Consider the following 27,500-nt stretch of genomic DNA (forward strand, 5'->3'; position numbering starts at 1 on the left):
CGAACAATTGAAAGATAAAAAACGAAAAGTGACACCGATGCAGGTGTGTGGAGGCCACCCCCTGGAGTCACGAACCCTGGATAACATTACCACTGTGGCTTGTGAAGGTTTCCTGTGTTAGACCTTACGACTTACGTGATCTCTCGAGTGATATCTACCATTTCTGGCATCACGCCCTTCTGATAAGGTCTCTTTTGTGCGTGTTGTTTGTGATGATTTTTTTTGTACAAAATGGGGCGCATGCGTAAAGTTTCAGATGGCCCATGCATGGGTAACATAACGGGTTGGATGTGCACTGGGTTCGTGTGTGTGTGTGTGTGTGTGTGTGTAAAGATTCACCAAGACTAAGCTTGGCACAGCAATTCTTGGGTGTAACATTACTGGGACAGTTTGCGTTTGTGTGTGTTGCTCGTGTTGTCATTAAGGGCAAAGGGCGGCCGTGTGTAAGCGTAGCGTAGTGGGCTCTTACAGATGATTGTTTACTTCGTTCAAAATGTTATGAATGGCTTCTTCATAAATAATTCAAGTTATAACTAATATCATCTAGCCTTCAGCTTGATCGTATATGTGTATCGCTATGGTAATCCTTGGCACAGTCTAAATACTAAAAGTCAGTACTTCCATATTCTGTTAATTTCTGTCGTCTTCTGCAGTGAAAAGTATTCACCAGGTACAAATGATGAGGGAAAGCAAAAGAAATAATTAAATGGAAACTGTTTTCCGTCATCCATCCTTTCATCCTGTCAGGCGATGACTCTTGCATCCTGCTCGAGGCTGGACAACACCACCTCTGGTCTGCTGCTGACGTCTGAATAATTCCACCTCATCCCGAGGTTGGCAGAGGAAGCTCGCCCTCACGCGCCTCAGAGACATACCCAGGCAAAGATTTATCATCAACTCGGACTTACGGATGCTGGTTCTTAATGTACCAGCGTATGATGTGCAATTCACAAGTAATATGCTTTGTAGCAGTCCTCGAGTACTGTGAACTAAGGCAAACCCCAGACGGAGAAGCACATTAAAATCCCAAATGTCATACGAGCCTTACTTGTTTATGACATGATTATGAGAAGACAAAATTGAATTAGATTATCAGACAACACGCGAATGCACTAAGCCGCCTGTGTCTATCACAAATTTGGAATGCTTTAACGAGGTCGGAGCTGCTTGGAAATGAAAATGGTAGAACTCAGGAGAATATAGAACTCACGCCTGACGGAGAGGGTGACGACGTTGCTGGTGTTGTATCCCTCAAGGTTGGAGGCGCCACAGGTATAGGAGCCCGAGTGTTGCCGACGGAGGTGTCGCAGGACGAGGCTCAGACCGCTCACCACCACCCCGGAGCTTACGTTGGGCGCCACCAAGAGCCCCTGCAACACCACAGTGTCGTGTTGAGCAAAGCCAGGAGTAGGAAGGAAGAGCACATAGGTAGTTGGAACAGAAAGGAATAGGAAGGAAACTGGATGGGAGAAATAGGGTGGAATAGGTAAATTATACACACACACATATATATATATATATATATATATATATATATATATATATATATATATATATATATATATATATATATATATATATATATATATGTATATATATATATATATATATATATATATATATATATATATATATATATATATATATATATATATATATATATATATATATATATATATATATATATATATACATATATATATATATATATATATATATATATATATATATATATATATATATATATATATATATATATATATATATATATATATATATATATATATTTTATTTATTTTATTTATTTTGCTTTGTCGCTGTCTCCCGCATTTGCGAGGTAGCGCAAGGAAACAGAAGAAAGAAATGGCCCAACCAACCCCCATACACATGTATATACACACACGTCCACACACGCAAATATACATACCTATACATCTCAATGTACACATATATATACACACACAGACACATACATATATACCCATGCACACAATTCACACTGTCTGCCTTTATTCATTCCCATCACCACCTCGCCACACATGGAATACCATCCCCCTCCCCCCTCATGTGTGCGAGGTAGCGCTAGGAAAAGATAACAAAGGCCCCATTCGTTCACACTCAGTCTCCAGGTGTCATGCAATAATGCCTGAAACCACAGTTCCCTTTCCACATCCAGGCCCCACAGAACTTTCCATGGTTTACCCCAGACGCTTCACATGCCCTGATTCAATCCACTGACAGCACGTCAACCCCGGTATACCACATCGATCCAATTCACTCTATTCCTTGCCCGCCTTTCACCCTCCTGCATGTTCAGGCCCCGATCACTCAAAATCTTTTTCACTCCATCTTTCCACCTCCAATTTGGTCTCCCACTTCTCCTCGTTCCCTCCACCTCCGACACATATATCCTCTTGGTCAATCTTTCCTCACTCATTCTCTCCATGTGCCCAAACCATTTCAAAACACCGTCTTCTGCTCTCTCAACCACGCTCTTTTTATTTCCACACATCTCTCTTACCCTTACATTACTTACTCGATCAAACCACCTCACACCACACATTGTCCTCAAACATCTCATTTCCAGCACATCCACTCTCCTGCGCACAACTCTATCCATAGCCCACGCCTCGCAACCATACAACATTGTTGGAACCACTATTCCTTCAAACATACCCATTTTTGCTTTCCGAGATAATGTTCTCGACTTCCACACATTCTTCAAGGCTCCCAGGATTTTCGACCCCTCCCCCACCCTATGATTCACTTCCGCTTCCATGGTTCCATCCGCTGCCAGATCCACTCCCAGATATCTAAAACACTTTACTTCCTCCAGTTTTTCTCCATTCAAACTTACCTCCCAATTGACTTGACCCTCAACCCTATTGTACCTAATAACCTTGCTCTTATTCACATTTACTCTTAACTTTCTTCTTTCACACACTTTACCAAACTCAGTCACCAGCTTCTGCAGTTTCTCACATGAATCAGCCAGCAGCGCTGTATCATCAGCGAACAACAACTGACTCACTTCCCAAGCTCTCTCATACACAACAGACTGCATACTTGCCCCTCTTTCCAAAACTCTTGCATTCACCTCCCTAACAACCCCATCCATAAACAAATTAAACAACCATGGAGACATCACACACCCCTGCCGCAAACCTACATTCACTGAGAACCAGTCACTTTCCTCTCTTCCTACACGTACACATGCCTTAAATCCTCGATAAAAACTTTTCACTGCTTCTAACAACTTGCCTCCTACACCATATATTCTTAATACCTTCCACAGAGCATCTCTATCAACTCTATCATATGCCTTCTCCAGATCCATAAATGCAATTGAGTGGGAGATGTATAAAAGAAAGAGACAGGAGGTCAAGAGAAAGGTGCAAGATGTGAAAAAGAGGGCAAATGAGAGATGGGGTGAGAGAGTATCATTAAATTTTAGGGAGAATAAAAAGATGTTCTAGAAGGAGGTAAATAAAGTGCGTAAATCAAGGGAACAAATGGGAACTTCAGTGAAGGGCGCTAATGGGGAGGCGATAACAAGTAGTGGTGATGTGAGAAGGAGATGGAGTGAGTATTTTGAAGGTTTGTTGAATGTGTTTGATGCTAGAGTGGCAGGTATAGGGTGTCTTGGTCGAGGTGGTGTGCAAAGTGAGAGGGTTAGGGAAAATGATTTGGTAAACAGAGAAGAGGTAGTAAAAGCTTTGCGGAAGATGAAAGCCGGCAAGGCAGCAGGTTTGGATGGTATTGCAGTGGAATTTATTAAAAAAGGGGGTGACTGTATTGTTGACTGGTTGGTAAGGTTATTTAATGTATGTATGACTCATGGTGAGGTGCCTGAGGATTGGCGGAATGCGTGCATAGTGCCATTGTACAAAGGCAAAGGGGATAAGAGTGAGTGCTCAAATTACAGAGGTATGAGTTTGTTGAGTATTCCTGGTAAATTATATGGGAGGGTATTGATTGAGAGGGTGAAGGCATGTACAGAGCATCAGATTGGGGAAGAGCAGTGTGGTTTCAGAGATGGTAGAGGATGTGTGGATCAGGTGTTTGCTTTGAAGAATGTATGTGAGAAATACTTAGAAAAGCAAATGGATTTGTATGTAGCATTTATGGATCTGGAGAAGGCATATATATATATATATATATATATATATATATATATATATATATGTATGTATATATATTTGTTTTTATACTTATTGTACTTTGTCGCTCTCAGGCGCTAGCGAGGTAGCGCAATGACACAGAAGGAAGAATGGCCCAACCCACTGACATACACATGTATATACATACACGTCCACATACGAACATATACATACCAATATATTTCAACGTACACATACATATACATGCACAGACATATAGATATATACACATATACATAATTCATACCTGCTGCCTTTATTCATTCCCTCGCCACCCCGCCACACATGAAATGACATCCCCCTCCTCACGCACGCGCGTGAGATAGCGCTAGAAGACAACAAAGGCCACTATCGTTCACACTCAGTTTCTAGCCGTCATATATAATGCGCCAAAACCACAGCTCTCTTTCCACATCCACGCCCCACAAAACATTCCATGGTTTACCCTAAACGCTTCACATGCAGTGGTTCAATCCATTGACAGCACGTCGACCCCGGTGTACCACATCATTCCAATTCACTCTAATCCTTGCACGCCTTTCACCCTCCTGCATGTTCACGCTCCGATCACTCAAAATCTTTTTCGCTCCATCCTTCCACCTCCAATTTGGCCTCCCACTTCTCGTTCCCTCCACCTCTGACACATATATCCTCTTTGTCAATCTTTCCTCACTCATTCTCTCCATGTGACCAAGCCATTTCAATACACCCTGTTCTGCTCTCTCAACCACACTCTTTTTATTACCAAACATCTCTGTTACCCTTTCATTACTTACTCGATCAAACCACTTCCCACCACATTTTATCCTCAAACATCTTATTCCCAACACATCCACCCTCCTTCGCACAAACCTACCTATAGCCCACACCTCGCAAACATATAACATTGTTGGAACCACTATTCCTTCACACATATTCATTTTTGCTTTACGAGATAATGTTCTCGCCTTCCACATATTCTTCAACGCTCTTAAAACCTTTGTGCCCTCCCCACTCTATGACTCACTTCCGCTTTCATGGTTCCATCCGCTGCCATATCCACCCCCAGATTCCTAAAACACTTTACTTCCTCCAGTTTTTCCCCATTAAAACTTACATCCCAATTGACTTGTTCCTCAACCCTAAGGTACCTAATGATCTTGATTGTATTCACATTTCCTTTCAGATATCTTCTGTTACACACTACCAAACTCAGTCACAAGTTTCTGCAGTTTCTCACCCGAATCAACCATCAGCGCTGTATCATCAGCGAACAACAAATGACTCACTTACAAAGCCCTCTCATCCATAACATACTGCATACTTGCCCCTCTCTCCAAAACTCTTGCATTCACTTCCCTAGCAACCCCATCCATAAACAAATTAAACAACCATGGACGCATCACGCACCACTACCGCAAACCGACATTCACTGGGAAGCAATCACTTTTCTCTCTTCCTACTCGTACAGTTGTCTTACATCCTCGATAAAAACTTTTCACTACTTCTAGCAAATTGCCACCCACACCATATATTCTTAATACCTTCCACAGAGCATCTCTATCAACTCTATCATATGCCTTCTCCAGATCCATAAATGCTACATACAAATTCATTTGCTCTTCTAAGTATTTCTCGTATACATTCTTCAAATCAAACACCTGATCTACATATCCTTTACTGCTTCTGAAACCACACTGCTCTTCCCAAATCTGATGCTCTGTACATACCTTCACCCTCTCAATCAATACCCTCCCATATAATTTCCCAGGAATACTCAACAAACTTATACCTCTGTAATTTGAATACTCACAGTTATCCCTTTTCCCTTTGTACAATGGCACTATGCATGCATTCCACCAATCCTCAGGCACCTCACCATGAGTCATACATACACTGAATATCCTCACCAACAAGTCAACAACACAGTCACCCCCTTTTTTTGATAAATTTCACTGCATCTTGGTTACACCCACACACATTTAGATACACCAATCTAAAGCTATCATGTAATAATGCCCGACACCACAGCTCTCTTTCCACATCCATGCCCCACAAAACTTGCCGTGGTTTACCCCAGACGCTTCACATGACCTGATTCAATCCATTTACAGCACGTCGACCCCGGTATACCATATCGATCCAATTCACTCCATTCCTTGCCCGCCTTTCACCCTCCTGCATGTTCAGGCCCCGATCACTCAAAATCTTTTTCACTCCATCTTTCCACCTACAATTTGGTCTTCCACTTCTCCTCGTTCCCTCCACCTCCGACACATATATCCTCTTGGTCAGTCTTTCCTCACTCATTCTCTCCATGTGCCCAAACCATTTGAAAACACCCTCTTCTGCTCTCTCAACCATGCTCTTTTTGTTTCCACACATGTCTCTTACCCGATCGTTACTTACTCGATCAAACCACCTCACACCACATATTGTCCTCTAGCATCTCATTTCCAGCACTTCCACCCTCCTGCGCACAACTCTATCTATAGCCCACGCCTCGCAACCATACAACATTGTTGGAACCACTATTCCTTCAAACATATCCATTTTTGCTTTCCGAGATAATGTTCTTGACATCCAAACATTCTTTAAGGCTCCCAGGATTTTCGCCCCCTCCCCCACCCTATAATTAACTTCCGCTTCCATGGTTCCATCCGCTGCCAGATCCACTCCCAGATATCTAAAACACTTTACTTCCTCCAGTTTTTCTCCATTCAAACTTACCTTCCAATTGCCTTGACCCTCAACACTACTGTACCTAATAACCTTGCTCTTATTCACATTTACTCTTAACTTTCTTCTATCACACACTTCACCAAACTCAGTTACCAGCTTCTGCAGTTTCTCACATGAATCAGCCACCAGCGCTGTATCATCAGCGAACAACAACTGACTCACTTCCCAAGCTGTCTCATACACAACACACTGCATACTTGCCCCTTTTTCCAAAACTCTTGCATACACCTTCCTAGCAACCCCATCCATAAATAAATCAAACAACCATGGAGACACACACCCCTGCCGTAAACCTACATTCACTGAGAACCAATCCCTTTCCTCTCTTCCTATGTGTACACATGCCATACATCCTCGATAAAAACTTTTCACTGATTCTAACAACTTGCCTCCCACACCATATATTCTTAGTACCTTCCACAGAGCATCTCTATCAACTCTATCATACGACTTCTCCAGATCCATAAATGATACATACAAATCCATTTGCTTTTCTAAGTATTTCGCACGTACATTCTTCAAAGCAAACACCTGATCCACACATCCTCTATCACTTCTGAAACCACACTGCTCTTCCCCAATCTGATGCTCTGTACATGCCTTCACCCTCTCAATCAATATCCTCCCATATGATTTACCAGGAATACTCAACAAACTTTTACCTCTGTAATTTGAGCACTCACTCTTATCCCCTTTGCCTTTGTACAATGGCACTATGCAAGCATTTGGCCAATCCTCAGACACCTCATCATGAATCATTCATAAATCAAATAACCTTACCAACCAGTTAACAATACAGTCATCATCTTTTTTAATAAATTACATTGCAATACCATCCAAACTGCTGCCTTGCCGGCTTTCATCTTCCCAAAAGCTTTTACTACCTCTTCTCTGTGTACCAAATCATTTTCCCTAACCCTCTCACTTTGCGCACCACCTCGACCAAAACACCCTATATCTGCCACTCTATCATCAAACACATTCAACAAAATTTCAAAATACTCACTCCATCTCCTTCTCACATCACCACTACTTGTTATCACCTCCCCATTAGCCCCCTTCACTGAAATTCCCATTTGCTCCCTTGTCTTACGCACTTTATTTACCTCCTTCCAGAAAATCTTTTTATTGTCCCTAAAATTTAATGATACTCTCTCACCCCAACTCCCCTTTGCCCTCTTTTTCGCCTTTTGCACCTTTCTCTTGACCTCCTGCCTCTTTTTTATACATCTCCCACTCATTTGTATTTTTTCCCTGCAAAAATCGTCCAAATTCCTGTCTCTCTTCTCTTTCACTAATAATCTTACTTCTTCATCCCACCACTCACTACCCTTTCTAATCAACCCACCTCCCACGCTTCTCATGCCACAAGCATCTTTTGCGCAAGCCATCACTGCTTCCCTAATTACATCCCATTCCTCCCCCACATATATATATATATATATATATATATATATATATATATATATATATATATATATATATATATATATATATATATATATATATATATGGAATTTATTAAAAAAGGGGGTGACTGTATTGTTGACTGGTTGGTAAGGTTATTTAATGTATGTATGACTCATGGTGAGGTGCCTGAGGATTGGCGGAATGCGTGCATAGTGCCATTGTACAAAGGCAAAGGGGATAAGAGTGAGTGCTCAAATTACAGAGGTATAAGTTTGTTGAGTATTCCTGGTAAATTATATGGGAGAGTATTGATTGAGAGGGTGAAGGCATGTACAGAGCATCAGATTGGGGAAGAGCAGTGTGGTTTCAGAAGTGGTAGAGGATGTGTGGATCAGGTGTTTGCTTTGAAGAATGTATGTGAGAAATACTTAGAAAAGCAAATGGATTTGTATGTAGCATTTATGGATCTGGAGAAGGCATATGATAGAGTTGATAGAGATGCTCTGTGGAAGGTATTAAGAATATATGGTGTGGGAGGCAAGTTGTTAGAAGCAGTGAAAAGTTTTTATCGAGGATGCAAGGCATGTGTACGTGTAGGAAGAGAGGAAAGTGATTGGTTCTCAGTGAATGTAGGTTTGCGGCAGGGGTGTGTGATGTCTCCATGGTTGTTTAATTTGTTTATGGATGGGGTTGTTAGGGAGGTAAATGCAAGAGTCTTGGAAAGAGGGGCAAGTATGAAGTCTGTTGGGGATGAGAGAGCTTGGGAAGTGAGTCAGTTGTTGTTTGCTGATGATACAGCGCTGGTGGCGGATTCATGTGAGAAACTGCAGAAGCTGGTGACGGAGTTTGGTAAAGTGTGTGGAAGAAGAAAGTTAAGAGTAAATGTGAATAAGAGCAAGGTTATTAGGTACAGTAGGGTTGAGGGTCAAGTCAATTGGGAGGTGAGTTTGAATGGAGAAAAACTGGAGGAAGTGAAGTGTTTTAGATATCTGGGAGTGGATCTGTCAGCGGATGGAACCATGGAAGCGGAAGTGGATCATAGGGTGGGGGAGGGGGCGAAAATTTTGGGAGCCTTGAAAAATGTGTGGAAGTCGAGAACATTATCCCGGAAAGCAAAAATGGGTATGTTTGAAGGAATAGTAGTTCCAACAATGTTGTATGGTTGCGAGGCGTGGGATATGGATAGAGTTGTGCGCAGGAGGATGGATGTGCTGGAAATGAGATGTTTGAGGACAATGTGTGGTGTGAGGTGGTTTGATCGAGTAAGTAACGTAAGGGTAAGAGAGATGTGTGGAAATAAAAAGAGCGTGGTTGAGAGAGCAGAAGAGGGTGTTTTGAAATGGTTTGGGCACATGGAGAGAATGAGTGAGGAAAGATTGACCAAGAGGATATATGTGTCGGAGGTGGAGGGAACGAGGAGAAGAGGGAGACCAAATTGGAGGTGGAAAGATGGAGTGAAAAGGATTTTGTGTGATCGGGGCCTGAACATGCAGGAGGGTGAAAGGAGGGCAAGGAATAGAGTGAATTGGAGCGATGTGGTATACAGGGGTTGACGTGCTGTCAGTGGATTGAATCAGGGCATGTGAAGCGTCCGGGGTAAACCATGGAAAGCTGTGTAGGTATGTATATTGCGTGTGTGGACGTGTGTATGTACATGTGTATGGGGGGGGTTGGGCCATTTCTTTCGTCTGTTTCCTTGCGCTACCTCGCAAACGCGGGAGACAGCGACAAAGTATAAAAAAAAAAAAAAAAAAAAAAAATATATATATATATATATATATATATATATATATATATATATATATATATATATATATATATATATATATATATGTATGTATGAATCATGGTGAGGTGCCTGGGGATTGGCGGAATGCGTGCATAGTGCCATTGTACAAAGGCAAAGGGGATAAGAGTGAGTGCTCAAATTACAGAGGTATAAGTTTGTTGAGTATTCCTGGTAAATTATATGGGAGGGTATTGATTGAGAGGGTGAAGGCATGTACAGAGCATCAGATTGGGGAAGAGCAGTGTGGTTTCAGAGATGGTAGAGGATGTGTGGATCAGGTGTTTGCTTTGAAGAATGTATGTGAGAAATACTTAGAAAAGCAAATGGATTTGTATGTAGCATCTATGGATCTGGAGAAGGCATATGATAGAGTTGATAGAGATGCTCTGTGGAAGGTATTAAGAATATATGGTGTGGGAGGAAAGTTGTTAGAAGCAGTGAAAAGTTTTTATCGAGGATGTAAGGCATGTGTACGGGTAGGAAGAGAGGAAAGTGATTGGTTCTCAGTGAATGTAGGTTTGCGGCAGGGGTGTGTGATGTCTCCATGGTTGTTTAATTTGTTTATGGATGGGGTTGTTAGGGAGGTAAATGCAAGAGTTTTGGAAAGAGGGGCAAGTATGAAGTCTGTTGGGGATGAGAGAGCTTGGGAAGTGAGTCAGTTGTTGTTCGCTGATGATACAGCGCTGGTGGCTGATTCATGTGAGAAACTGCAGAAGCTGGTGACTGAGTTTGGTAAAGTGTTTTTTCAAGAAGAGAGTTAAGAGTAAATGTGAATAAGAGCAAGGTCATTAGGTACAGTAGGGTTGAGGGTCAAGTCAATTGGGAGGTGAGTTTGAATGGAGAAAAACTGGAGGAAGTGAAGTGTTTTAGATATCTGGGAGTGGATCTGGCAGCTGATGGAACCATGGAAGCGGAAGTGGATCATAGGGTGGGGGAGGGGGCGAAAATTCTGGGGGCCTTGAAAAATGTGTGGAAGTCGAGAACATTATCTCGGAAAGCAAAAATGGGTATGTTTGAAGGAATAGTGGTTCCAACAATGTTGTATGGTTGCGAGGCGTGGGCTATGGATAGATTTGTGCGCAGGAGGATGGATGTGCTGGAAATGAGATGTATGAGGACAATGTGTGGTGTAAGGTGGTTTGATCGAGTGAGTAACGTAAGGGTAAGAGAGATGTGTGGAAATAAAAAGATCGTGGTTGAGAGAGCAGAAGAGGGTGTTTTGAAGTGGTTTGGGCACATGGAGAGAATGAGTGAGGAAAGACTGACCAAGAGGATATATGTGTCGGAGGTGGAGGGAACGAGGAGAAGAGGGAGACCAAATTGGAGGTGGAAAGATGGAGTGTAAAAGATTTTGTGTGATCGGGGCCTGAACATGCAGGAGGGTGAAAGGAGGGCAAGGAATAGAGTGAATTGGATCGATGTGGTATACCGGGGTTGACGTGCTGTCAGTGGATTAAATCAAGGCATGTGAAGCGTCTGGGGTAAACCATGGAAAGCTGTGTAGGTATGTATATTTACGTGTGTGGACGTATGTATATACATGTGTATGGGGGGAGGTTGGGCCATTTCTTTCGTCTGTTTCCTTGCGCGACCTCGCAAACGCGGGAGACAGCGACAAAGTATAATGAAATAAATATAAAAAATAATATATATATATATATATATATATATATATATATATATATATATATATATATATATATATATATATATATATATATATATATATATATATATATATATATATATATATATATATATTATCCCTGGGGATAGGGGAGAAAGAATACTTCCCACGTATTCCCTGCGTGTCGTAGAAGGCGACTAAAAGGGGAGGGAGCGGGGGGCTGGAAATCCTCCCCTCTCAATTTTTTTTAATTTTCCAAAAGAAGGAACAGAGAAGGGGGCCAGGTGAGGATATTCCCTCAGTGGCCCAGTTCTCTGTTCTTAACGCTACCTCGCTAACGCGGGAAATGGCGAATAGTTTGAAAAAAAAAAAAAGAATATATATATATATATATATATATATATATATATATATATATATATATATATATATATATATATATATATATATATATATACATATATATATATATATATATATGTGTATATATGTACATGTATGGTGATTAAGTTTGATAAAGTGTGTGAAAGAAGAAAGTTAAGAGTAAATGTGAAAAAGAGCAAGGTAATTAGGTACAGTAGGGTTGAGGGTCAAGTCAATTGGGAGGTAAGTTTGAATGGAGAAAAACTGAAGGAAGTAAAGTGTTTTAGATATCTGGGAGTGGATCTGGCAGCGGATGGAACCATGGAAGCGGAAGTGGATCATAGGTTGGGGGAGGGGGCGAAAATCCTGGGAGCCTTGAAGAATGTGTGGAAGTCGAGAACATTATCTCGGAAAGCAAAAATGGGTCTGCTTGAAGGAATAGTGGTTCCAACAATGTTGTATGGTTGCGTGGCGTGGGCTATCGATAGAGTTGTGCGAAGGAGGATGGATGTGCTGGAAATGAGATGTTTGATGACAATGTGTGGTGTGAGGTTTTTTGATCGAGTAAGTAACGTAAGGGTAAGAGAGATGTGTGGAAATAAAAAGACCGTGGTTGAGAGAGCAGAAGAGGGTGTTTTGAAATGGTTTGGGCACATGGAGAGAATGAGTGAGGAAAGAATGACCAAGAGGATATATGTGTCGTAGGTGGAGGGAACGAGGAGAAGTGGGAGATCAAATTGGCGGTGGAGAGATGGAGTGAAAAAGATTTTGTGTGATCGGGGCCTGAACATGCAGGAGGTTGAAAGGAGGGCAAGGAATAGAGTGAATTGGATCGATGTGGTATACCGGGGTTGACGTGCTGTCAGTGGATTGAATCAGGCATGTGAAGCGTCTGGGGTAAACCACGGAAAGCTGTGTAGGTATGTATATTTGCGTGTGTGGACGTATGTATATACATGTGTATGGGGGTGGGTTGGGCCATTTCTTTCGTCTGTTTCCTTGTGCTACCTCGCAAACGCGGGAGACAGCGGCAAAAAAAAAAATGAGAAAAAAAAAAAAAAAAATATATATATATATATATATATATATATATATATACATACATTTATTTGTTTATATCTATTTTGCTTTGTCGCTGTCTCCCGCGTTAGCGAGGTAGCGCAAGGAAAGAGACGAAAGAATGGCCCAACCCACCCACATACACGTCCACACACGCAAATATACATACCTATACATCTCACTGTACACATATATATACACGCACAGACATATACATATATACACATATATATAATTAATACTGTCTGCCTTTATTTATTCCCATCGCCACCTCGCTACACATGGAATAACAGCCCCCTCCCCCCTCATAAGTGTGAGGTAGCGTTAGGAAAAGACAACAAATTCCCCATTCCCGGCGAGCGACAGGTACTTACGTTATGGTGCCAGTCGACCCGATGGAAAGCAGGATTGGACACGATGCTGCACTCGAAGTAAACATCGTCACCTTCCTTGATGCTGTCTGGATCTAGCGGCCTACCCAGTGACAGGTGCACAGCGGGAGGGTCTGGCAGAGGAGATAGAGGTGTGTCTCAAGACAAGACTGTGACACTGTTTTGAAGCAGAAGATTAGAGTTGAGAAGTTGTAGAGATTCAAGGTTAGAGGATGTAAGTCACAGTCAATGAGATAAGTTTCAGAGATGAAGCTTCGTCTCTTCGATGTAGATCAACTGACTGCTATATTTCTCTCTTGTGTCTCCCCTGATGATGTGATTATCACAGGAAAACACTTGGGAACTTATCGTGTTTCATTTTCCCCGTGAAGTCATATATATATATATATATATATATATATATATATATATATATATATATATATATATATATATATATATATATATATATATATATATATATATATATATATATATATATATATATATATATATATATATATATATATATATATATATATATATATATATATATATATATATATATATATATATTACAGAGGTATAAGTTTGTTGAGTATTCCTGGTAAATTATATGGGAGGGTATTGATTGAGAGGGTGAAGGCATGTACAGAGCATCAGATTGGGGAAGAGCAGTGTGGTTTCAGAAGTGGTAGAGGATGTGTGGATCAGGTGTTTGCTTTGAAGAATGTATGTGAGAAATACTTAGAAAAGCAAATGGATTTGTATGTAGCATTTATGGATCTGGAGAAGGCATATGATAGAGTTGATAGAGATGCTCTGTGGAAGGTATGAAGAATATATGGTGTGGGAGGAAAGTTGTTAGAAGCAGTGAAAAGTTTTTATCGAGGATGTAAGGCAAGTGTACGTGTAGGAAGAGAGGAAAGTGATTGGTTCTCAGTGAATGTAGGTTTGCGGCAGGGGTGTGTGATGTCTCCATGGTTGTTTAATTTGTTTATGGATGGGGTTGTTAGGGAGGTAAATGCAAGAGTTTTGGAAAGAGGGGCAAGTATGAAGTCTGTTGGGGATGAGAGAGCTTGGGAAGTGAGTCAGTTGTTGTTCGCTGATGATACAGCGCTGGTGGCTGATTCATGTGAGAAACTGCAGAAGCTGGTGACTGAGTTTGGAAAAGTGTGTGGAAGAAGAAAGTTAAGAGTAAATGTGAATAAAGGCAAGGTTATTAGGTACAGTAGGGTTGAGGGTCAAGTCAATTGGGAGGTGAGTTTGAATGCAGAAAAACTGGAGGAAGTGAAGTGTTTTAGATATCTGGGAGTGGATCTGGCATCGGATGGAACCATGGAAGCGGAAGTGGATCATAGGGTGGGGGAGGGGGCGGAAATCCTGGGGGCCTTGAAGAATGTGTGGAAGTCGAGAACATTATCTCGGAAATCAAAAATGGGTATGTTTGAAGGAACAGTGGTTCCAACAATGTTGTATGGTTGCGAGGCGTGGGCTATGGATAGAGTTGTGCGCAGGAGGATGGATGTGCTGGAAATGAGATGTTTGAGGACAATGTGTGGTGTGAGGTGGTTTGATCGAGTGAGTAACGTAAGGGTAAGAGAGATGTGTGGAAATAAAAAGAGCGTGGTTGAGAGAGCAGAAGAGGGTGTTTTGAAGTGGTTTGGGCACATGGAGAGGATGAGTGAGGAAAGATTGACCAAGAGGATATATGTGTCGGAGGTGGAGGGAACAAGGAGAAGAGGGAGACCAAATTGGAGGTGGAAAGATGGAGTGAAAAAGATTTTGTGTGATCGGGGCCTGAGCATGCATGAGGGTGAAAGGGGGGCAAGGAATAGAGTGAATTGGAGCGATGTGGTATACCGGGGTTAACGTGCTGTCAGTGGATTGAAGCAGGGCATGTGAAGCGTCTTGGGTAAACCATGGAAAGCTGTGTAGGTATGTATATTTGCGTGTGTGGACGTATGTATATACATGTGTATGGGGGGGGGTTGGGCCATTTCTTTCGTCTGTTTCCTTGCGCTACCTCGCAAACGCGGGAGACAGCGACAAAGTATAATAAATAAATAAATAAATAAATATATATATATATATATATATATATATATATATATATATATATATATATATATATATATATATATATGTATATATATTTTTTTTTCTTTTTTTGCTTTGTCGCTGTCTCCCGCGTTAGCGAGGTAGCGCAAGGAAACAGACGAAAGAATGGCCCAACCCGCCCACATACACATGTATATACATACACGTCCACACACGAAATATACATACCTATACATCTCAATGTACACATATATATACACACACGGACATATACATATATACACATATACATAATTCATACTATCTGCCTTTATTTGTTCCCATCGCCACCCCGCCACACATGGAATAAAAAACCCCAAACCCCTCATGTGTGCGAGGTAGCGCTAGGAAGACACCAAAGGCCCCATTCGTTCAACTCAGTCTCTAGCTGTCATGTAATAATGCACCGAAACCACAGCTCCCTTTCCACATCCAGGCCCCACACACTTTCCATGGTTTACCCCAGACGCTTCACATGCCCTGGTTCAATCCATTGACAGCACGTCGACCCCGGTATACCACATCGTTCCAATTCACTGTATTCCTTGCACGCCTTTCACCCTCCTGCCTGTTCAGGCACCGATCGCTCAAAATCTTTTTCACTCCATCTTTCCACCTCCAATTTGGTCTCCCACTTCTCCTCGTTCCCTCCACCTCTGACACATATATCCTCTTAGTCAATCTTTCCCCACTCATTCTCTCCATGTGACCAAACCATTTCAAAACACCCTCTTCTGCTCTCTCAACCACACTCTTTTTATTTCAACACATCTCTCTCACCCTTACATTACTTACTTGATCAAACCACCTCACACCACATATTGTCCTCAAACATCTCATTTCCAGCACATCCACCCTCCTGCGCACAACTCTATCCATAGCCCACGCCTCTTAACCATACAACATTGTTGGAACCACTATTCCTTCAAACATACCCATTTTTGCTTTCCGAGATAATGTTCTCGACTTCCAAACATTCTTCAATGCTCCCAGAATTTTCGCCCCCTCCCCCACCCTATGATTCATTTCCGCTTCCCTGGTTCCATCCACTGCCAGATCAACTCCCAGATATCTAAAACACTTTACCTCCTCCAGTTTTTCATCATTCAAATTTACCTCTCAATTGCCTTAACCATCAACCCTACTGTACCTAATAACCTTGCTCTTATTCACATTTACTCTTAACTTTCTTCTTTCACACACTTTATCAAACTCAGTCACCAGCTTCTGCAGTTTCTTACATGAATCAGCCACCAGCGCTGTATCATCAGTGAACAACAGACGAATCACTTCCCAAGCTCTCTCATCCAGAACAGATTGAATACTTGCCCCTCTTTCCAAAACGCTTGCATTCACCTCCCTAACAACACCATCCATAAACAAATTAAACGACCGTGTAGACATCACACACCCCTGCCGAAAACCTACATTCACTGAGAACCAATCACTTTCCCCTCTTCCTACACGTACACATGCCTTACGTCCTCGATAAAAACTTTTCACTGCTTCTAACAACTTGCCTCCCACACCATATATTCTTAAAACCTTCCACAGATCATCTCAATCAATTCTATCATATGCCTTCTCCAGATCCATATATGCTACATACAAATCCGTTTGTTTTTCTGAGTATTTCTCACATACTTTCTTCAAAGCACACACCTGATCCACACATCCTCTACCACTTTTGAAACCACACTGCTCTTCCATAATCTGATGCTCTGTACACGCCTTCACCCTCTTAATCAGTCCCCTCCCATATAATTTACCAGGAATACTCAACAGACTTATGCCTCTGTAATTTGAGCACTCACTCTTATACCCTTTGCCTTTGTACAACGGCACTATGCAAGCATCCCGCCAAATCCTCAGGCACCTCACCATGAATCTTACATACATTAAATAACCTTACCAACCAGTCAACAATACAGTCACCCCCTTTTTTAATAAATTCCACTGTAATACCATCCGAACCTGCTGCTTTACCGGCTTTCATCTTCCGTAAAGCTTTTATTACCTCTTCTCTATTTACCAAATCATTTTCCTTAACCCTCTCACTTTGCACACCACCTCGACCAAAACACCCTATATCTGCCACTCTATCATCAAACACATTCAACAAATCTTCAAAATACTCACTCCATCTCCTTCTCACATCACCACTACTTGTTATCACCTCCCCATTAGCCCCCTTCACTGAAGTTCCCATTTGCTCCCTTGTCTTACGCACTTTATTTACCTCCTTCCAAAACATCTTTTCATTCTCCCTGAAATTTAATGATACTCTCTCACCCCAACTCTCATTTGTCCTCTTTTTCACCTCTTGCACCTTTCTCGACCTCCTGCCTCTTTCTTTTATACCTCTCCCACTCATTTGCACCCTTTCCCTGCAAAAATCGTTCAAATGCCTCTCTCTTCTCTTTCACTAATAATCTTACTTCTTCATCCCACCACTCACTACCTTTTCTAATCAACCCACCTCCCACGCTTCTCATCCCACAAGAATCTTTTTCGCAAAACATCACCGCTTCCCTAAATACATCCCATTCCTCCCCCACTCCCCTTACCTCCTTTGTTCTCACCTTTTTCCATTCTGTACTCAGTCTCTCCTGGTACTTCCTCACACAAGTCTCCTTCCCAAGCTCACTTACTCTCACCACTCTCTTCACCCCAACATTCTCTCTTCTGAAAACCCCCACAAATCTTCACCTTCGCCTCCACAAGATAATGATCAGACATCCCTCCAGTTGCACCTCTCAGCACATTAACATCCAAAAGTTCCTCTTTCGTGCGTCTATCAATTAACACGTAATCCAATAACGCTCTCTGGCCATCTCCCCTACTTACATACGTATACTTATGTATATCTCGCTTTTTAAACCAGGTATTCCCAATCACCAGTCCGTTTTCAGCACATAAATCTACAAGCTCTTCACCATTTCCATTTGCAACACTGAACACTCCATGTATACCAATTATTCACTCAACTGCCACATTACTCACCTTTGCACGAGGTAGCGCTAGGAAAAGACAACGAAGGCCAAATTTATTCACACTCAGTCTCTAGCTGTCACGTATAATGCACCGAAACCACAGCTCCCTTTCAATATCTAGGCCCCACAAAACTTCCCATGATTTACCCCTGACTTTTCACATGCCCTGGTTCATTCCATTGACAGCACGTCGAAACCTGTATACCACCACCTCGTTCCAATTCACTCTATTCCTTGGCAAGCCTTTCACCCTCCTGCATGTTCAGGCCCCAATCGCTCAAAATCTTTTTCTCTCCATCATTCCACCTCCTATTTGGTCTGCCATTTCTCCTAGTCCCCTCCACCTCTGACGCATGTATCCTCTTTGTCAATCTTTCCTCACTCATTCTCTCCACTAAACCACACTCTTTTTATTTCCACACATCTCTCTTATCCATTCATTACATACTCGATCAAACCACCTCACACCACATATTATCCTCAAAGATCATATTTCCAATACATCGCCCTTCACCGCACAACCCAATCTATACCTTCAAACATACCCATTTTTCTTTCCGAGATAATGTTCTCGCCTTCCACACATTCTTCAATGCTCACAGAACCTTCGCCCCCTTCCCCACCCTGTAACTCACTTCCGCTTCCATGGTTCCATCCGCTGTTAGGTCCACTCCCAGATATCTAGAACACTTCACCTCCAGGTTTTCTCCATTCAAACTTACCTCACAACTGACTTGTCTCTCAACCCTACTATACCTAATAACCTTGTTCTTATTCATATTTACTCTCAGCTTTCTTCTTTCACACACTTTACCAAACTCAGTCACCAGCTTCTGCAGTTTCTCACCGAAATCAGCCGCCAGTACTGTATCATCAGCGAACAACAACTGACTCACTTCCCAAACCCTCTTATCCACAACAGAATGCATACTTGCCCCTCTCTCCAAAACTCTTGCATTCACCTCAGTAACCACCCCATCCATAAACAAATTAAACAACCATGGAGACATCACACACCCCTGCCGCAAACCTACATTCAATGAGAGCCATTCACTTTCCTCTCTTCTTACGCGCAAAAATGCCTTACTTCCTCGATAACAACTTTTCACCGCTTCTAACAATTTCCCTCAAACACCATATATTCTTGATACCTTCCACAGAGCATCTCTGTCAACTTTATCATACGCCTTACCCAGATCCATAAATTTTCAAGCGAATCCATTTGTTTTTCTAAGTATTTCTCACTTACATTCTTCAAAGCAAACACCTGATCCACACACCCTCTACCACTTCTGAAACCACACTGCTCTTCCCCAATCTGATGCTCTGTACATGCCTTCGCCCTCTCAATCAATACCCTCCCGTATAATTTCCCAGGAATATTCAGCAAACTTATACCTCTGTAATTTGAGCACTCATCTTTATCCCCTTTGCCTTTATACAATGGTACTATGCAATCATTCTACCAATCCTCAGGCACCTTACCATGAGTCATACATATATTGAATATCCTTACCAACCAATCAACAATACAGTCACCCCCTTTTTTGATAATTTCCACTGCAATACCATCCAAAGCAGCTGCCATGCCGATCTTCTGTAAACCTTTTACTACCTCTTCTCTGTTTACCTTATCATTCTCCCTAACCCTCTCACTTCGCACACCACCTCGACTGAAACACCCTATATCTGCCACTCTATCATCTAATACATTCAACAAACCTTCAAAATACTCACTTCATCTCCTTCTCATATCACCACTACTTGTTATTACCTCCCAATTATCCCCCTTCACCAATGTTCCCATTTGTTCTCTAGTCTTACGTACTTTATTTACCTCCTTCCAAAACATCTTTTATTCCCCGAAAATTTGATGATACTCTCTCACCCCAGCTCTCATTTGCCCTCTTTTCACCTCTTGTACCTTTCTCTTGACCTTCTGCCCCTTCCTTTCATACATCTCCCAGTCATTTTGACTATTTCCCTGCAAAACTCGTCCATCTCCTCTCTCTTCTCTTTCACTAATAATCTTACTTCTTCATCCCAGGATTCACTACCTTTTCTAATCTGCCCGCCTCATACGCTTCTCATGCCACAAGCATCTTTTGCGCAAGCCATCACTGCTTCCCTAAATAGAACCCATTTCTCCCCCACTCCCCTTACGTCCCTTGTTCTCACCTTTTTCCATTCTGCACTCAGTCTTTCATGGCACTTCCGCACACAAGTCTCCTTCCCAAACTCACTTACTCTCACCACTCACTTCACCTCAATCCTCTCTTTTTTTCTGAAAACCTCTACAAATCTTCACCTTCGCCACCACAAGACAATGATCAGATATCCCTCCATTTGCACCGATCAGCACATTAACATTCAAAAGTCTCTCTTTCGCGTGCCTATCAACTAACACGTAATCCAATAACGTTCTCTGGCCATCTGTCCTACTTTCATATGTATAGTTATGTATATCTCTCTTTTCAAACCATCTCTCTCTCTCTCTCTCTCTCTCTCTCTCTCTCTCTCTCTATATATATATATATATATATATATATATATATATATATATATATATATATATATATATATATATATATATATATGCAATATTGTATGGTGACTGAGTTTGGTAAAGTGTGTGGAAGAAGGAAGTTAAGAGTAAATGTGAATAAGAGCAAGGTTATTAGGTACAGTAGGGTTGAGGGTCAAGTCAATTGGTAGGTGAGTTTGAATGGAGAAAAACTGGAGGAAGTGAAGTGTTTTAGATATCTGGGAGTGGATTTGTCAGCGGATGGAACCATGGAAGCGGAAGTGGATCATAGGGTGGGGGAGGGGGCGAAAATTTTGGGAGCCTTGAAAAATGTGTGGAAGTCGAGAACATTATCTCGGAAAGCAAAAATGGGTATGTTTGAAGGAATAGTGGTTCCAACAATGTTGTATGGTTGCGAGGCGTGGGCTATGGATAGAGTTGTGCGCAGGAGGATGGACGTGCTGGAAATGAGATGTTTGAGGAAAATGTGTGGTGTGAGGTGGTTTTATCGAGTAAGTAACGTAAGGGTAAGAGAGATGTGTGGAAATAAAAAGAGCGTGGTTGAGAGAGCAGAAGAGGGTGTTTTGAAATGGTTTGGGCACATGGAGAGAATGAGTGAGGAAAGATTGACCAAGAGGATATATGTGTCGGAGGTGGAGGGAACGAGGAGAAGAGGGAGACCAAATTGGAGGTGGAAAGATGGAGTGAAAAAGATTTTGTGTAATCGGGGCCTGAACATGCAGGAGGGTGAAAGGAGGGCAAGGAATAGAGTGAATTGGAGCGATGTGGTATACAGGGGTTGACGTGCTGTCAGTGGATTGAATCAAGGCATGTGAAGCGTCTGGGATAAACCATGGAAAGCTGTGTAGGTATGTATATTTGCGTGTGTGGACGTGTGTATGTACTTGTGTATGGGGGGGGGGGCCATTTCTTTCGTCTGTTTCCTTGCGCTACCTCGCAAACGCGGGAGACAGCGACAAAGTATAAAAAAAAAAAAAAAAAAAAAAAAAAAATTGTATGGTTGCAAGGCGTGGGCTATGGATAGAGTTGTGCACACGAGGATGGATGTGCTGGAAATGAGATGTTTGAGGACAATATGTGGTTTGAGGTGGTATGATCGAGTAAGTAATAATAGGGTAATAGAGATGTGTGGTAATAAAAAGAGTGTGGTTGAGAGAGCAGAAGAGGGTGTTTTGAAATGGTTTGGTAACATGGAGAGAATGAGTGAGGAAGGATTGACAAAGAGGATATATGTGTCAGAGGTGGAAGGAACGAGGAGAAGTGGGAGACCAAATTGGAGGTGGAAAGATGGAGTGAAAAAGATTTTTGAATGATCGGGGCCTGAAAATGCAGGAGGGTGAAAGGCGTGCAAGGAATGGAGTGAATTGGAACGATGTGGTATACCGGGGTCGACCTGCTGTCAGTGGATTGAACCAGGTCATGTGAAGCGTCTGGGGTAAATCATGGAAAGTTCTGTGGGTCCTGGATGTGGAAAGAGAGCTGTGGTTTCGGTGCATTATTACATGACAGCTAGAGACTGAGTGTGAAAGAATATATATATATATATATATATATATATATATATATATATATATATATATATATATATATATATATATATATATATATATATATATATATATATATATATATTTTCCTTTTCTTTTAAACTATTCGCCATTTCCCGCGTTAGCGAGGTAGCGGTAAGAACAGAGGACTGGGCCTTTTTTGGAATATCCTCATCTGGCCCCCTCTGTTCCTTCTTTTGGAAAATTAAAGAAAAAACCAGAGGGGAGGATTTCCAGCCCCCCGCTCCCTCCCCTTTTAGTCGCCTTCTACGACACGCAGGGAATACGTGGGAAGTATTCTTAATCCCCTATCCCCAGGGATATATATATATATATATATATATATATATATATATATATATATATATATGTATATATATATATAGATATATATATATATATTTCTTTTTTTTTTTTTGCTGTCTCCCGCGTTTGCGAGGTAGCGCGAGGAAACAGACGAAAGAAATAGCCCAACCCACCCCCATACACATGTATATACATACGTCCACACACGCAAATATTCATACCTACAAAGCTTTCCATGGTTTACCCCAGATTCATGGTTTACCCCAGATTCAATCCACTGACAGCACGTCAACCCCAGTACACCACATCAATCCAATCCACTCTATTCCTTGCCCTCCTTTCACCCTCCTGCATGTTCAGGCCCCGAACACACAAAATCTTTTTCACTCCATCTTTCCACCTCCAATTTGGTCTCCCACTTCTCCTCGTTCCCTCCACCTCCGACACATATATCCTCTGGTTAATCTTTCCTCACTCATTCTCTCCATGTGCCCAAACCATTTCAAAACACCCTCTTCTGCTCTCTCAACCACGCTCTTTTTATTTCCACACATCTCTCTTACCCTTACGTTACTTACTCGATCAAACCACCTCACACCACACATTGTCCTCAAACATCTCATTTCCAGCACATTCATCCTCCTGCGCACAACTCTATCCATAGCCCACGCCTCGCAACCATACAACATTGTTGGAACCACTATTCCTTCAAACATACCCATTTTTGCTTTCCGAGATAATGTTCTCGACTTCCACACATTCTTCAAGGCTCCTAGAATTTTCGCCCCCTCCCCCACCCTATGATCTACTTCCGATTCCATGGTTCCATCCGCTGCCAGATCCATTCCCAGATATCTAAAACGCTTTACTTCCTCCAGTTTTTCTCCATTCAAACTTACCTCCCAATTGACTTGACCCTCAACCCTACTGTACCTAATAACATATATATCCAATTATCCAATAACATATATATAACATATATATCCAGTTATCCAATTTGTCTAGCCCTTCACTAATATTAAGGTTATAATTCTTTGTATAACTAATAATACAATTATATATATATATATATATATATATACATATATATATATATATATTTATATTTCATTTTATTATACTTTGTCGCTGTCTCCCGCGTTTGCGAGGTAGCGCAAGGAAACAGACGAAAGAAATGGCCCCCCCCCCCATACACATGTATATACATACGTCCACACACGCAAATATACATACCTACACAGCTTTCCATGGTTTACCCCAGACGTTTCACATGCCCTGCTTCAATCCACTGACAGCACGTCAACCCCGGTATACCACATCGCTCCAATTCACTCTATTCCTTGCCCTCCTTTCACCCTCCTGCATGCTCAGGCCCCGATCACACAAAATCTTTTTCACTCCATCTTTCCACCTCCAATTTGGTCTCCCTCTTCTCCTTGTTCCCTCCACCTCCGACACATATATCCTCTTGGTCAATCTTTCCTCACTCATCCTCTCCATGTGCCCAAACCACTTCAAAACACCCTCTTCTGCTCTCTCAACCACGCTCTTTTTATTTCCACACATCTCTCTTACCCTTACGTTACTCACTCGATCAAACCACCTCACACCACACATTGTCCTCAAACATCTCATTTCCAGCACATCCATCCTCCTGCGCACAACTCTATCCATAGCCCACGCCTCGCAACCATACAACATTGTTGGAACCACTATTCCTTCAAACATACCCATTTTTGCTTTCCGAGATAATGTTCTCGACTTCCACACATTCTTCAAGGCCCCCAGGATTTTCGCCCCCTCCCCCACCCTATGATCCACTTCCGCTTCCATGGTTCCATCCGCTGCCAGATCCACTCCCAGATATCTAAAACACTTCACTTCCTCCAGTTTTTCTCCATTCAAACTCACCTCCCAATTGACTTGACCCTCAACCCTACTGTACCTAATAACCTTGCTCTTATTCACATTTACTCTTAACTTTCTTCTTCCACACACTTTTCCAAACTCAGTCACCAGCTTCTGCAGTTTCTCACATGAATCAGCCACCAGCGCTGTATCATCAGCGAACAACAACTGACTCACTTCCCAAGCTCTCTCATCCCCAACAGACTTCATACTTGCCCCTCTTTCCAAAACTCTTGCATTTACCTCCCTAACAACCCCATCCATAAACAAATTAAACAACCATGGAGACATCACACACCCCTGCCGCAAACCTACATTCACTGAGAACCAATCACTTTCCTCTCTTCCTACACGTACACATGCCTTACATCCTCGATAAAAACTTTTCACTGCTTCAAACAACTTTCCTCCCACACCATATATTCTTAATACCTTCCACAGAGCATCTCTATCAACTCTATCATATGCCTTCTCCAGATCCATAAATGCTACATACAAATCCATTTGCTTTTCTAAGTATTTCTCACATACATTCTTCAAAGCAAACACCTGATCCACACATCCTCTACCACTTCTGAAACCACACTGCTCTTCCCCAATCTGATGCTCTGTACATGCCTTCACCCTCTCAATCAATACCCTCCCATATAATTTACCAGGAATACTCAACAAACTTATACCTCTGTAATTTGAGCACTCACTCTTATCCCCTTTGCCTTTGTACAATGGCACTATGCACGCATTCCGCCAATCCTCAGGCACCTCACCATGAGTCATACATACATTAAATAACCTTACCAACCAGTCAACAATACAGTCACCCCCTTTTTTAATAAATTCCACTGCAATACCATCCAAACCTGCTGCCTTGCCGGCTTTCATCTTCCGCAAAGCTTTCACTACCTCTTCTCTGTTTACCAAATCATTTTCCCTAACCCTCTCACTTTGCACACCACCTCGACCAAAACACCCTATATCTGCCACTCTATCATCAAACACATTCAACAAACCTTCAAAATACTCACTCCATCTCCTTCTCACATCACCACTACTTGTTATCACCTCCCCACTTTTTTTTTTGCGCCCTTCACCGAAGTTCCCATTTGCTCCCTTGTCTTACGCACTTTATTTACCTCCTTCCAGAAAATCTTTTTATTCTCCCTAAAATTTAATGATACTCTCTCACCCCAACTCTCATTTGCCCTTTTTTTCACCTCTTGCACCTTTCTCTTGACCTCCTGTCTCTTTCTTTTATACATCTCCCACTCAATTGCTTTTTTTCCCTGCAAAAATCGTCCAAATGCCTCTCTCTTCTCTTTCACTAATACTCTTACTTCTTCATCCCACCACTCACTACCCTTTCTAATCAACCCACCTCCCACTCTTCTCATGCCACAAGCATCTTTTGCGCAATCCATCACTGATTCCCTAAATACATCCCATTCCTCCCCCACCCCCCTTACTTCCATTGTTCTCACCTTTTTCCATTCTGTACTCAGTCTCTCCTGGTACTTCCTCACACAGGTCTCCTTCTCAAGCTCACTTACTCTCACCACCCTCTTCACCCCAACATTCACTCTTCTTTTCTGAAAACCCATACAAATCTTCACCTTAGCCTCCACAAGATAATGATCAGACATCCCTCCAGTTGCACCTCTCAGCACATTAACATCCAAAAGTCTCTCTTTCGCACGCCTGTCAATTAACACGTAATCCAATAACGCTCTCTGGCCATCTCTCCTACTTACATAAGTATACTTATGTATATCTCGCTTTTTAAACCAGGTATTCCCAATCATCAGTCCTTTTTCAGCACATAAATCTACAAGCTCTTCACCATTTCCATTTACAACACTGAACACCCCATGTATACCAATTATTCCCTCAACTGCCACATTACTCACCTTTGCATTCAAATCACCCATCACTATGACCCGGTCTCGTGCATCAAAACCACTAACACACTCATTCAGCTGCTCCCAAAACACTTGCCTCTCTTGATCTTTCTTCTCATGCCCAGGTGCATATGCACCAATAATCACCCACCTCTCTCCATCAACTTTCAGTTTTACCCATATTAATCGAGAATTTACTTTCTTACACTCTATCACATACTCCCACAACTCCTGTTTCAGGAGTATTGTTACTCCTTCCCTTGCTCTTGTCCTCTCACTAACCCCTGACTTTACTCCCCAGGCATTCCCAAACCACTCTTCCCCTTTGCCCTTGAGCTTCGTTTCACTCAGAGCCAAAACATCCAGGTTCCTTTCCTCAAACATACTACCTATCTCTCCTTTTTTCACATCTTGGTTACATCCACACACATTTAGGCACCCCACTCTGAGCCTTCGAGGAGGATGAGCACTCCCCGCGTGACTCCTTCTTCTGTTTCCCATTTTAGAAAGTTAATACAAGGAGGGGAGGATTTCTGGCCCCCCGCTCCCGTCCCCTCTAGTCGCTTTCTACGACACGCGAGGAATACGTGGGAAGTATTCTTTCACCCCTATCCCCAGGGATAATATACATATATATACACATATACACATACACACACATACACATACATACGCACAAATACACACACACACACATACATATATA

General features: G+C 42.0%; 1 protein-coding gene across 1 annotated transcript in view; it reads right to left on the minus strand.

Moving 5' to 3' along the window:
• Positions 1–27,500, minus strand: part of LOC139759504 (nephrin-like) — a 574,502-nt gene that overhangs the window by 8,055 nt on the left and 538,947 nt on the right. Inside the window, exons 8-9 of the mRNA XM_071681702.1 lie at positions 13,504–13,634; positions 1,211–1,370 (exon numbers count right to left, since the gene is read on the minus strand). Of these exons, the coding sequence (XP_071537803.1) occupies positions 1,211–1,370; positions 13,504–13,634 (291 nt within the window). The remainder of the gene's footprint in view (positions 1–1,210; positions 1,371–13,503; positions 13,635–27,500) is intronic.

This window comes from Panulirus ornatus, chromosome 3 (genome assembly GCF_036320965.1).
Source record: "Panulirus ornatus isolate Po-2019 chromosome 3, ASM3632096v1, whole genome shotgun sequence".
In the NCBI taxonomy this organism is placed as follows: Eukaryota; Metazoa; Arthropoda; class Malacostraca; order Decapoda; family Palinuridae; genus Panulirus; species Panulirus ornatus.